The following is a 14947-nucleotide window of genomic DNA, read 5'->3' as shown; positions in this document are numbered from 1 at the left end:
TTTCAATAGTCGTATCTCTCAGAACTGTTTTATTAGAAATTGCCAAATTTATGATCACGTGTAAAATGACAAAGTCCTGGGACACCTGGGTGACTCAGTTAAGCGTCTGCCTTGGGCTCAGGTCAAGATCCCAGGATACTGGGATGGGCCTCACACTGGGCTCCTTGCTCAGCAGGGAGCCTGCTTCTCCCTCTGCCTGCCACTCCCCCTGCTTATGCTCTCTCTCTCTCTGTGACAAGTAAAATCTTTTAAAAAAAATGACAGAGTCCTTCAACAAACCTATGCAAACATTTCACCTGAGTCAACTCTAATCTCATATCTTTAATATGAAAATGTACAGAAAATGGGAGAATACAGAGGTAGTCAAAATGACTGCCACTTAAGACAACAATAATTTCATACTCATCTGAAAATCCATATAGTTCATGCAGATACACACCACATACAATTAAAATGACTTGACTACATTTTTATTTACTACCCTGAAAAAAACTTACTTTTTTAAAATAATGATGCACTAAAGCAAGCAAGAACATGAGAAAATACAGGAATACTAAAACATGTATAAGAGAAACCTACCCTTTAGTTGATTCACAACTGAAAACATAAATTTTGTTGAGCCTACTGGATCAGTCTTAACAGTCTATTCCTATTTGCCATTTATAGTCTGACAAGTGCTTTCTCTGTTTTGAACTAAACTGGGTCCCCACAAGTACAGTTCCTGAAAAAAGATCTAAATTATAAAAGCTACAATACTTACAATATATAAAATCAGAAATATAGAAACAATGGAACAACAGAAATTTTCTATAGAAGTGAAAATTCTAAATTAAATTTGGACACACACAATTAGTCCAATGGAACAGAGAAGACTCATTCCTACCACCAAATAATGTGTATTTCAGGAAATCTCTTAAGATCACATATTTCAGAACTCTCCAAACTTAAGTAAAACTTTAAGGAAAACATTTTCATTTTATCTTTGTTATTTTCTTGCAGAATTCAGTCTGCAAACACTAGGAGTAAAGGAAGTACAGAATCCTGGAAACATCCTCAAAGGAGGTTGAGGAAAGTTTCCTAGCTTTAGTTACCACTTTTATCATCCTAAACAGTAAAACTCACAAACATTTCTCAAACTAAAGAAATAAGGATCAGGGGCGCCTGGGTGGCACAGCGGTTAATCGTCTGCCTTCAGCTCAGGGCGTGATCCCGGCGTTCCGGGATCGAGTCCCACATCAGGCTCTTTCGCTATGAGCCTGCTTCTTCCTCTCCCACTCCCTCTGCTAGTGTTCCCTCTCTTGCTGGCTGTCTCTCTCTGTCGAATAAATAAATAAAATCTTAAAAAAAAAAAAAAAAAAAAAAAAAAAGATTTAAAGAAATAAGGATCAGAGTAGGAAGTCTAAATAGTCAAGAATCTGTAACAATTTAACATAGTATAGACATCTCTATGAGAAATAACCTTGTTCCATCGGAAAAATATTAAGAAAAGACCTTAACAGATACCTCAGCAAAGAAAATACACACATGGCAAATAAGCACGTGAAAAGATGTTCCACATATGTCATCAGCACATTAAAACATCAATGAAGGCCGCGCCAATGCTCAGAGCCAGCAGAGGTGGTACCATCACCACAACCACCACCACCACCATAGTCATGCTGAAGGATAAGCTCTCTGTGGACATGACCTGTGAAGGTTACACTAATGAAGTGAGTAGGGTGCTCAAAAAACTGGGAGGAGTTGCGTTTGACATTGACCTGCCCGAAAACAAGGTTTGCATCAACTCTGAGCACAGCATGGACACTCTGCTAGAAACCCTGGGGAAATAGGAAAGGCTGTTTCCTACCTTGACCCCAAGTAGCGAGGGCCTGGACCCCTGGGCCCAAGATGGACCAAAGGGGGTAGGAGACTGATCCTCTTTTGCCTTACAGACAGACCTGGGGCCTGGCAGTCCTGCTCAGCTGATGGGAATTCCTGCACAGACCCCCACTTGCCCTGCTTCTCCCGAGCTTTCCTGCAATAAAGTTGAGCCACTTTTGTTGGGGGGAAAAAGAAACACCAATGAGATACCACCACACACCTGTTTGTTAGAATGGCCAAAATACAGAACAGTGACAATACCAAATGCTGAGGGATATGGAGCAGTGGGAACTCTCACTCATCGCTGGTGGGAATGCAAAATGATACAGCCACTACGAAAGACACTTTGGTGGTGTCTTACAAAATTAAACATACTCCTACCATACAATCCAGCAATCATGCTCCTTGGTATTTACCCAAAGGAGAGGGTAATTTATGTCCAACACAAAAACCTGCACACAGATATTTACAGCAGCTGTATTCATCACTGCCAAAACTTGGAAGCAACTCAGATAACCTTCAGTAGGTGAACAGATAAACAAACTGATACATCCAATGATATAATTCAGCACTTAAAAATAAGAGCTATCAAGCCATAAAAAGATATAGAGGAACCTTAAGTGCATGCTGTGTGATTCCAACCATAGGACATTCCCAAAAAGGCAGAACTAACAGGGACAGTAAAAAGATCAGTGATTGCCAGGGTTGGAAGTTGGAAAGAGATGAATAAACAGAGCACACAGAATTCTTAAGGCAGTAAAACTATGCTGTTTGACACTATAAGGGTGGATACATCTCCTTATATATTTGTCCAAACCTATAGAAGGTACAACACCAAGAAGGAACACTGAGGTGAACTACGGACTTTGGGGGATAATGATGTGCCCATGTTAAGTCTGTTAACTGTAACAAATGTTACCATTCTGGTAGGGGATGTTGATAATGGAGGAGACCATGTATCTGTGGGGGAAGGAGGCATATGGGCAATCTCTGTACCTTCTTCTCAATTTTGCTGTGAACTCTAAAGCTGCTCTAAAAAATGAAGTCTTCAAAAAATACAAGACGATATGAGCTACCATGCCATGAAAAGATATGGAGAAAATGTAAACGCATATTGCTAAGGGAAAGAAGCCAATGTGAAAAGGCTACATATTTAGGATTCTAACTATATGACATTTCGGGAAAAGGCAGAACTATAAAGACAGTAAATAGATCACTGGTTGCCAGGGGTTCAAAGGGAGGGGAAAAGGGATGAACAGGTGGAGCACAAGACATGTTTAGGGCAGTGAAACTATTCTGTATGATACCATAATGGTGGATACACATGTCAGAACAACAAATATGTATGCCAAGCTTACCAATGTATAACACAACAAGTGAACCCTATTATAAAGTGTGGACTATAGTTAATAACAATATATTTATTCTGGCTTACCAACTGTAACACCAGTGCAAGATGCTAGTAAGAGAGGAAATGGAATGGGGAGCAGGGGTGGCGAAGGTATCGGAACCGTACTTTCCACTCAATTTTTCTGTATACCTAAAACTACTAAAAAAAATTTAAAGTCTAATAATTTTTAAAAAGTGCATAAGGGAGTTTACAAAATAATAAGTTTATATTTTAAAAAACAAGCAATATTACTTTATGTCACAATAATTTCCAAATATATTAAAGATTTAAATGTTAAAAAGAGATGCCACGAAAGAATTTAAATACAGGTAAATGTTCTTATAATCTTGGGGTTAGAGAAGCTTTTCTAAGCAAGATACCAAGGGCAGAAAGCACAAAAAAATCTGATAGATCTAACCATATATATATTTTTTAAATCGAAGTTTAAAAACAAATGAGAAACAAGGGAAGCCATTTGCAACTTACATGGCAGACAGAGTTGATACCCCTAATGTAGATATTATACCTCTATGATTTATACTTCTTAAAAAAAAAGGAAAAAATTAGTGGGGGAGGCAAATGACATGAACAAATAATTCACAAAAGAAATTTAAATGATATAAGAAAATTCTTATGTCGTTGAAAATTCTTACATTAGTTGTTTAATCAAATAAATATATAATAAACATCAAAATGACTAAAAGTATATTCCATATATCAGAATAGAAAAAATATTAAAAAGAATGATACCTACATTGTTTAAGGTATAGTGAATTAGTCATTATTTCACATACTGCCTAAAAAATTATATTGAATATAACCTTCCTGAGGGTAAATTTAACAAATTTCATCAAAAACCTCTTTAAAATGCAAATCCCCTTTACCAAGCAATTCATTTCTAGGAATTTATCCAAAGGATATAATAAACAATGTAGAACAAAGAGACAAATACAAATGCAATGTTGTTTAAAATTCAGAAAAATTATATACCTAAGTGCTCCTAGGAAATCATTAATAAAATTACACCACATCTATACAATATAAATACAGTCATTTAAGATGGTACAAATATGAAAAGATACCCAATGATAAATTTTGAGATAAAAATAGTTAATATGTACATGCACCCTATGTACAATTAAGCAAATTTAACTTCAGCACCTCCCTTCACCAAAAAAGACAATTCTACCTATTAGTCCACCCAATAAATCAACATCACAAATATAAAAGGAGAAGAGAAAAAACTGTTCCCTCAGGTAGTCTGTTTTCACGTGCCCCTAATAATGTGAGCATCTCTATACCTCACTGCACTGAGTCTGATTCCAGAATTATGTGCTTTTAGTACAAGAGATCACAAGCCAACTACTATGTCTCTTGCCCAACTGAAGAAAAACAATGATTTTTTTTCACTAGAGAAAAAACAACTATATTGTAGTTAATGAGAGTTAATATCTAGAAGGATTTTCAAGGGTTATTTTAACCTGATGTGATTTTTCACTTTACACGCTGATTTTAAGTATCAATTCCTATATAGGAAACAATTCTGTTTTACTTATGTAGGGAGTTTGTTTTACAAAATGGAAGCGTGTATAAATTCATAAGGAATAACATTCGAGAAGGATGTTCACCCTATGGAAGAACTAGGATACCTCTGGTGTGAGAATTTTCTTGATTATAATATTTTATATGAAGTACATTTAACTGATCTTAAATTCTTTACATGGAACATGCATTATTTTTTTTACAATAAATTCTGTTTTGGAGTTAGAAAGAAGATAACTAGAAAGCTGAAATATAACCTGGCCACTTCAGAAGGAAAAACTTTTATCAGCTAATTGACTAAAAAGCAAGTACAATGTTTTCATAAACTAAAACATGCAATAGTCAAGTCTACACAAAAACAGATGCTCTGCTTTCTTCTAAACTTACGTACATTCAAAAAGCCATTCTAATCCCCAAAAAGAATATCATATAAAATTTTAAATTATGTATTGTAATTTGTGTTTTGCACACTAGAAACAAGAAAAATGTCAAGCCAATGTCCAAAAATAACTATTTTCACATTTGAAATACTATTTGACTAACAGTCACAGGGTATCTTCACACACATATTTCTTAAAACAAGGTAGCAAAAGGAACCAGACCTTCTCAGAGAGATGGCTGATTCCAAGGCTGGGGCAAGATATGTACAAGATAAACTTGGAATATCTTGTTATGCCAAAAAGTGAGAAAGTACTCAAAGTTACAGGGGCATATCATAAGAATAGAAGAGCAAGCTGGAGAGAGTTCTTACCAGATAAATCTGAAACAATCTGAGCACCGAAATCATTAAGGTTGGTAATAAATTATCAAAGATTAAAAGAAAAATGATACAGACATATACACAGATAAATGGGGAAAGAGAACTCTTACAGTAAAATGTCAGGGATTAACTAGAGAATGTAAAAGACCGCTACTGTTACAAAACTGTCATTTTTCAACTGTCATCTTCACCATAGTAAAAACTGGTTCAGACAAGCATCATCAATAGATGCTAAGTCTAGAGGGAAATTTTGCTAAAGAGCAGGGCATGCGCATGGTATTAAAGTGTGTCCCCCACATGTTGTTTACAAAATGCAAGAAAAAAACACTAACTATAGAGTAGAGAAATCAGGCACCTTAAATGGGTGATCCAAATAAACAATGCCAATAAAGGGCAGAAGACATCTTGTATCTCTGAATGTACAGAACTCTAGAGAATACATAACCTGAATCTAATCACAAGCAAACATCAGACAAACCTAAAATTAAAAACATAATATAAAAAAATAAGAGCAGAGGGGTACCGTATTCTTCAAAAATGTCACTGTCATAAAAGACCAAAAAGGGCTGTGGAAATGTGCCCAGACTATAGAGACGTGACAAATAAATGAAATACCTGGTCTTAGACTGGATAGTGTACTGAAAAAAAACTAAATAACTGGAAAAGAAAAAATTTAGTAGGAAAAATTTGACCCTACATAGATGAAATAAACTAGAATTATTTACAGATGCTTTTACAGCTCTGTTGATTACAAGGTTCCAAAGAGAATTCAACCAGATTCAACATAAAGCACTGCTTCAGAGCAGCAGTAAGCAAAGTTATTAGGAAATAAATAACAATCCAGTTCAATCAAAACCACCAACTGAAAAGTTAATAAAATAGTCTTCCAAGTCTATAAAGTTTTAGCCAATAGAATGATCCATATACTGTCTTAAACGTTTTCCTTTCTCAAACCTAGCCTGCAAAGTCATTTACACAAAGTTAGCAACAAACTAAAATATAGTATGACTGGGACCAATAATAAACATACAAACAAAAACTAAGAAACTTTGACATTTTACCATTACAGGCAGAAGTCTGTAAACCTTGATTACTAAATATACTTTTCAAAACAAGCATCATTCCATCATATTCTCCTTCAAAGTAAAAACTTCAAAAAAATACCACTGACCCTACAGATCAACATCTATGTTAAACGCAGTTGTTGTTAGTGTTCTTTACCACATTAAAATATTCAACTTTATGACAAAAAACATCCTAATAACTGAACATGAGGAGAAGCTCTGGATTCAGATTAGCTGAGTTCAATTTCAGGCTCCACAATTTAGTATCCAAGGGTCGTTGAACAAGATATGTAATCTCTTAGTGCCTCAGTTTCCTAATCTTTAAATGGTATAATCACCTCAGAGGTGATTATAGATGACTAAATGAGACACTTGTATCACACACAAAAAGTGCTTTTTAAATACTTTTTTTTTTAAGATTATTTATTTATTTATTTGTCAGAGAGACAGCCAATGAGAGAGGGAACACAGCAGGGGTGGTGGGAGAGGAAGAAGCAGGCTCCCAGCAGAGGAGCCCGATGCGGTGCTCGATCCCAGGACCCTGGGATCACGCCCTGAGCTGAAGGCAGACGCTTAGCGACTGAGCCACCCAGGCGCCCCTAAATACACTTTTAAAATACACTTGAAAAAGTCACAATCTTACATCCATTAGGATGGCTACTATCAAAAAAACTGAAAATGACAAGTGTTGGTAAAAGTATGGAGAAACTGGGACCCTTGTACTCTGTTGGTGGGACTGTAAAATGATGCAACTGCTATGGGAGGCAGTATGGCAGTTCCTCAAAAAATTTAAAATATAAATACCATATGATCCTGCAATCTCACTTTTGGGTATTCCAAAACTTGAAAGAAGAGTTTCAAAGAGATGTTTGCACACCCATGTTCAAAGCAACACTATTCACAATAGCCAAAAGGTGAAAACACCCCAAATGTCCATCAATGGATGAATGGATAAAGAAAATGTGGTATATACATACAGTAAAATAAATTCACTCTTTAACAGGAAGGAAATTATATCACAGGCTACAACATGGAGGAACTTTGAGAGCATTAAGTGAAATAAGTCACAAAAAGATAAGTACTGCAAAGGGGCGCCTGGGTGGCACAGCAGTTAAGCGTCTGCCTTCGGTCAGGGCGTGATCCCAGCATTCTGGGATCGAGCCCCACATCAGGCTCCTCTGCTATGAGCCTGCTTCTTCCTCTCCCACTCTCCCTGCTTGTGTTCCCTCTCTCGCTGGCTGTCTCTGTCTCTGTCAAATAAATAAATAAAATCTTTAAAAAAAAAAAAAAAAAGATAAGTACTGCATAATTCCCCTTATATGAGCTATTTACAGTAGTCAAAATCATAGAGACAGAAAGTAGTATAGTGGTTACCAGGTGCTGGGGGCAGAAGGAAAAGGGGAGTATTGTTTCCTGGGTAGAGTTTTGGTTTTGCAACAGGAATAAGTTCTGAACTGTTTTTTGCAACAATGTGGATATACCTAACACTATCAAACTATACATTTAAAAGTGGTTAAGATAATAAATGTCATTTTCTGGGGCGCCTGGGTGGCTCAGTCGTTGAGCGTCTGCCTTTGGCTCAGGGCGTGATCCTGGTGTTCTGGGATCGAGCCCCGCATCAGGCTCCTCTGCTGGGAGCCTGCTTCTTCCTCTCCCACTCCCCATGCTGTGTTCCCTCTCTCGCTGGCTGTCTCTCTCTCTCTGTCAAATAAATAAATAAAATCTTTAAAAAAAAAAAGATAATAAATGTCATTTTCTTTTCACAATTAAAAAAAAAAGGAGTCATACGTTTGAAACCCAGTATCTACAAATTTAAATCTCCTTTCCCATGTTTACAAGGCCTAGTAAATTTTAATTAATAGAGTACCAACAAATGAATGGAGCCAAAAATCTCAGAAATGGATAGTGTTATTACATAATCCATCTTCATTTTGAAAAATTTCAGGACAAAAATAAAAACTGCATTAAAGTAAGCTTGCTATTTATTGCAGACAAGCTTGCTATTTATTGCAAACCATACAAATTGCATGATTCAACTTACTCAAGTCTCTAAAGTCAGCCTGATCTTGAACCCAGGTTTTTCTCCTGTGTGCAAGAAAAGGAGATGAATTCTCTAACCCCATAAATAACTCCAGGGATCTAGACTAGTAATAAATCTTTGAAGACTGCTAAGGTCATCGCAGATTCCAGAGAAACCCAAGAATCATAAGGGACCTCAAATCCATATGGACCTGAACACCTGGTCTCTGACCTATAATCAAACTGTATCCAGTCTACTTTACTTACAAATTTTCAAATGTTAAGTACAGAAGGTAAGAATACAAAATCAAATATATTAAGTTTTCAAATAGTTCTCACCTAAATCATGGATTAAAATTAAGCAGACTTTCCCACACACGAGAAGGCAGTTAATCAAGATTAGAGCAGAGATCAATGAATTAGAAACCAGGAGCACAGTAGAGCAGATCAACAAAACTATAAGCTGATTCTCTGAAAGAATAAATAAGATCGATAAGCCACTGGCCAAACTTATTCAAAAGAACAGAGAAAGGACCAAATTAATAAAATTATGAATGAAAGGGGAGAGATCACGACCAACACCAATGAAATAGGAAGGATCATTGGAAACTTTTATCAACAACTTTATGCCAATAAATTAAACAACCTGGAAGAAAAGGATGCCTTCCTGGAAACCTATAAACTACCAAGACTGAAACAGGAAGAAACTGATTATTTAAACAGACCAATTAATTTATGAAGAGATTGAAGCAGTGATCAGAAACCTCCCCCAAAACAAGAGTCCAGGACCTGACTGATTCCCCGGGGAATTCTATCAAACATTCAAAGAAGAAATAATACCTATTCCCCTGAAGCTGTTTCAAAAAATAGAAACAGAAGGAAAACTACCAAACTCATTCTATGAGGCCAGTATTACCTTGATCCCCAAACCAGGTAAAGACCCCATCAAAAAGGAGAATTACAGACCGATATCCCTGATGAATATGGACGCCAAAATTCTCAACAAGATCCTAGCTAATAGGATCCAACAGTACATTAAAAGGATTATCCATCAAAACCAAGCGGGATTCATCGCTGGGATGCGAGGGTGGTTCAACATTCGCAAATCGATCAGTGTGGTAGATCATACCAACAAGAAAAGAGTCAAGAACCATATGATCCTCTCAACTGATGCAGAAAAAGCATTTGACAAAATACAGCATCCTTTCCTGATTAAAACCCTTCAGAGTGCAGGGAAAGAGGGTACATTCCTCAATTTCATAAAAACCATCTATGAAAAGCCTACAGCAAATATCATTCTCAATGGGGAAAAGCTGAAAGCCTTTCCCTTAAGATCAGGAACACGACAAGGATGTCCACTCTCACCATTATTATTCAACATAGTACTAGAAGTCCTTGCAACAGCAATCAGACAACAAAAAGGGATAAAAGGTATTCAAATCAGCAGAGAAGTAGCCAAACTGTCTCTCTTTGCAGATGACATGATACTCTATATGGAAAACCCAAAACACTCCACCCCCAAATTACTAGAACTTACAGAGCAATTCAGTAATGTGGCGGGATACAAAATCAATGCTCAGAAATCAGTTGCGTTTCTATACACAAACAATGAAACTGAAGAAAGAGAAATTAGGGAATCGATTCCATTTACAATAGCACCAAAAATCATACGTTATCTCAGAATTAACTTAACCAGAGAGGTAAAGGATCTATATTCTAGAAACTACAAATCACTCTTGAAAGACATCGAAGAAGATACAAAAAAAAGATGGAAAAATATTGCATGCTCATGGATCAGAAGAATAAACATAGTTAAAATGTCTCTGCTACCCAGAGCAATCTACACTTTCAGTGCCATCCCGATCAAAATACCAATGACATTTTTCAAAGAACTGGAACGAACAGCCCTTAAATTTGTGTGGAACCAGAAAAGGCCCTGAATCGCCAAGGAACTGTTGAAAAGGAAAAACAAAGCTGGGGGCATCACAATGCCGGATTTCGAGCTGTACTACAAAGCTGTGATCACAAAGACAGCATGGTACTGGCACAAAAACAGACACACAGACCAATAGAACGGAATAGAGACTCCAGAAATGGACCCTCGACTTCGTGGGCAACTAATCTTTGACAAAGCAGGAAAAAACATCCAATGGAAAAAAGACAGTCTCTTCAATAAATGGTGCTGGGAAAATTGGACAGCTATATGCAAAAGAATGAAACTTGACCCCCACTCTCTCACACCATACACAAAGATAAACTCCAAATGGATGAAAGACCTCGATGTGAGACAGGAATCCATCAAAATCATAGAGGAGAACATAGGCTGCAACCTCTTTGACATCGGCCACAGCAACTTTTTCATGACACATCTCCAAAGGCAAGAGAAACAAAAGAAAAAATGAATTTATGGGACTTCATCAAGATAAAAAGCTTCTGCACAGCCAAGAAAACAGTCAAAAAAACTAAGAGGCAGCCCACGGAATGGGAGAAGATATTTGCAAATGACACTACAGATAAAAGACTGGTATCCAAGATTTACAAAGAACTTCTCAAACTCGATACCCGAGAAACAAATAATCAAATCAAAAAATGGGCAGAAGGTATGAACAGACACTTTTCCAATGAAGACATACAAATGGCTAACAGACACATGAAAAAATGTTCAACATCATTAGCCATCAGGGAAATTCAAATCAAAACCACATTGAGATACCACCTTATGCCAGTCAGAATGGCAAAAATCGACAAGACAAGAAACAACAAATGTTGGAGAGGATGTGGAGAAAGGAGATCCCTCTTACACTGTTGGTGGGAATGCAAGTTGGTACAGCCACTTTGGAAAACAGTGTGGAGGTCCCTTAAAAAGTTAAAAATTGAGCTACCCTATGATCCAGCAATTGCACTACTGGGTATTTACACCAAAGATACAGACGTAGTGACGAGAAGGGCCATATGCACCCCAATGTTCATAGCAGCATTGTCCACAATAGCTAAATTGTGGAAGGAGCCGAGATGCCCCTCAAAAGATGGCTGGATTGAGAAGATGTGGTCCATATATACAATGGAATATTACTCGGCCATCAGAAAGAATGATTACCCAACATTTGCAGCATCATGGACTGGACTGGAGGAGATTATGCTAAGTGAGATAAGTCAAGCAGAGAAAGACAATTATCATATGGTTTCACTCATTTATGGAACATAAGAAATAGCAGGAAGATCGGTAGGAGAAGGAAGGGAAGAATGAAGGGGGGGGTAAACAGAAGGGGGAATGAACCATGAGAGACTATGGACTCTGAGAAACAAACTGAGGGCTTCAGAGGGGAGGGGGATGGGGGATTGGGATAGGCCAGTGATGGGTATTAAGGAGGGCACATATTGCATGGAGCACGGGGTGTTATACGCAAACAATGAATCATGGAACACTACATCAAAAACTAAGGATGTACTGTATGATGACTAACATAATAAAAAATTATTATAAAAAAATAAGTAAATAAAATAAAATTAGGCAGACTTTCTCTTCCATTTATATAAAAATGATCACCAGATACCTGGGGAATAAATTTAAAAGAAGTGTATATAGCTAATGGATTTTTTTTTTTTAGACGTAACTTTATTTTTTTTTTTTAAAGATTTTATTTATTTATTTGACAGAAAGAGAGACAGCCAGCGAGAGAGGGAACACAAGCAGGGGGAGTGGGAGAGGAAGAAGCAGGCTCCCAGCGGAGGAGCCCGATGTGGGGCTCGATACCAGGACACTGGGATCACGCCCTGAGCCGAAGGCAGAGGCCCAACGACTGAGCCACCCGGGCGCCCCTAGATGTAACTTTAAACATGCGGCTCTAAAGAAACAACTTATCAGCTGAAACTCAAAATTAATAAAAGCTGTTCTGCTTTCAACAATTTTTAAATCTTCAAACCATCCTTCAATGTTACTAGCAACCATCAGAGGTAGGACAATAATTCCCATGTTTCATCGAATTGATGGTATCAATTCTAAGATGCACCATTATTTCATGTGCCACTAAGAATGTAAAATCACTTCTGACATACATCAGTCATAAAATGTATCCCAAATTCAAAGATATTAAAATATTCAAAAATTGTTATCTCAGAACAGATGTAACGCAATATGTACATGCTTGTTCCTCTGAATAAACCCCAGGTTCCAGAAACCTAATCTAAGGGCGCCTGGGTGGCTCAGTCGTTAAGTATCTGCCTTTGGCTCAGGGTGTGATCCCAGGGTCCTGAGATGGAGCCCCGCATTGGGCTCCCTGCTCAGTGGGAGGCCTGCTTCTTCCTCTCCCACTCCCCCTGCTTGTGTTCCCTCTCTTGCTGGCTGTCTCTCTCTTTGTCAAATAAATAAATAAAATCTTTAAAAAAAAAAAAAAAGAAAGAAACCTAATCTAACTAACATATTTCAACTACAGAGGGAAGAAGAAAATAAATCAACATTTCTGTAACACCAAAATCCTAGAGACCCACACGAACTTCTTTTAAATGCATGAAAACAGTCAATATAAACTACCAGCTCAAAGAATCAATAAATAACTATGCAGACAGCAAATCCAAAGAAGTAACTACACAATGCACTACAGACTAAGGAAATGATTTCCAAACTCAGGCAGTCAAAAACCTAAGCACCAAATGACTTTCAAACAACTCAGGTGGTCAAGACCCATGTCTCTTAAATCCAATGGTCCACAGGTACCAGCTCAGAAAACAGAATGCCACCTACTAAAGGAAAAAACAGTTAATCCAGGATTTTTCAGCACATACTATGAACACAGTAGACTCTAGTTTAGCTGAGGGCAATGTACAGGTTTAAAGTACACTAATATGCTGTTTAAAGAACAATGGTACAGGTGCAAAGCAAAAAGAAAATCTTAGTGACCTAAAAATTTTCACAAACTGACAAAAGTAACAAAGGTTAATAAATTAACCCAATTTCAGTAAATACAAAAGAATGCATTTATTAATTTAGCAGTTAATTCAATTACAGTTGGAAACACAAAAAAAATCTCTACTAAATTTACCCGTTTCAAAATTCCTAAAATCTATTACTTTTCTTTCACCAGAATTTGATATCACATCCTATAAAACATTAAAATATATGTAAATCTAAATATCAAGGTAAATTCACAACCAATGAAATTATATAGGACTAAGAAGATCGACAAATACAAACTTATTAAAAGACTAATTCTCTTAGAATTCAATTATGTATAAGAACAGGTAACATTCAAAACAGGCAAGGCGGAATATATTTTAACAATACCTCCAAACATACCCTCTAAATCTACCTCCAATCCAAAGATTTTAAGAAGTGTAGATTCTGTTTACGGACCATTTAATTTTCTTAAGTCGCAGACTTCAAACAGAGAAGGACTACCTACGTCTATAGGTAAACAAAGACCTACAAGTCATACTGTTTTTTCTCTGAACAGTGACTCTACTAAATAAAACATTCCTAGGTTTAATATTGATTTAGAAAACCAAATAACTAAAAATGTTTCCCTTCCTTTTTAGCTGTTTTTTCAGAGGAATCCAATTTGATCATCCATTTGTAGCTTAAACATCAGAGCTTAGAAATTCAAATGTAAAGTCCATCAGTTTAAGCAAAAAAGACAGAATGTTCATAATTTTTTTAGATGGGTTACAGTTAATTATATTGTTAATTATATATAGCTGTCAATCATATTGTTCTCTCTATTCTTGCATAGGTTTTTTAAAGTCTACAATAATATTAGATTTAAAAATTATTCAGATGTACTGAGTGGTCTTCCTTAACATCTTTAATTTTAAAACAAATTTAGTAGAGAGTATCAATTTAGCATTAACTTTTTTGACAGAGTACACTAACTTGATGGTAGTCCACAAACACATCAAAAGTTACTCTATTAATAAATAGATATTAAGTCATATCGACTTAGAAGTTACTAAGGAAACAAATGTAATGCAATGAAGTACATGTCGTATTTATATAGTCAATGATTAATTACAAAAAATTCATTCTTAGAATTGGAAGGGACAAGTTCAGTGGTCCACACACTTTTCTAGGTACCTACAGGAGAGGACAGAGACAAATAGACAAATCATCTTGTTTCATAAATCGAGAATTGTGTACAAAATATAAGATTTTGTTTTAAAAAAGAATCTAGCTACTTTACAATCAGGGTGGAGGAAGGGCTAAAAACCATTGTTCTATTGCATTCATATTCTACAGCAAATATAGTGATTTAGAACAGGTTAAATGACATATATCACCATTCAATTAATGGCAGTGTAAGGAACAGAATTTAGGACTCT

The 14947-nt window shown here is 36.5% G+C and overlaps 2 protein-coding genes across 12 annotated transcripts in view; one reads left to right on the top strand and one right to left on the bottom strand.

Annotated features, from left to right (window-relative positions):
* Window positions 1–14947, bottom strand: part of DLG1 (discs large MAGUK scaffold protein 1) — a 257844-nt gene that overhangs the window by 239484 nt on the left and 3413 nt on the right. The window lies entirely within an intron of this gene.
* LOC123000888 (copper transport protein ATOX1-like) lies at window positions 1656–1829 on the top strand. Its single transcript, XM_044383060.1, has one exon. The coding sequence runs from the start codon at window positions 1656–1658 to the stop codon at window positions 1827–1829; it is 174 nt and encodes a 57-aa protein (XP_044238995.1).

The sequence above is a fragment of the Ursus arctos genome, unplaced genomic scaffold (assembly GCF_023065955.2).
Source record: "Ursus arctos isolate Adak ecotype North America unplaced genomic scaffold, UrsArc2.0 scaffold_4, whole genome shotgun sequence".
NCBI classification, from domain to species: Eukaryota; Metazoa; Chordata; class Mammalia; order Carnivora; family Ursidae; genus Ursus; species Ursus arctos.
The sequence above is the reverse complement of the archived record's forward strand: the minus strand, read 5'-3'. Positions and strand labels throughout refer to the sequence as shown.

Coding starts and splice junctions, on each gene's coding strand:
- LOC123000888 (XM_044383060.1), top strand. CDS start 1,656: ATGCTGAAGGATAAGCTCTCTGTGGACATGACCTGTGAAGGTTACACT.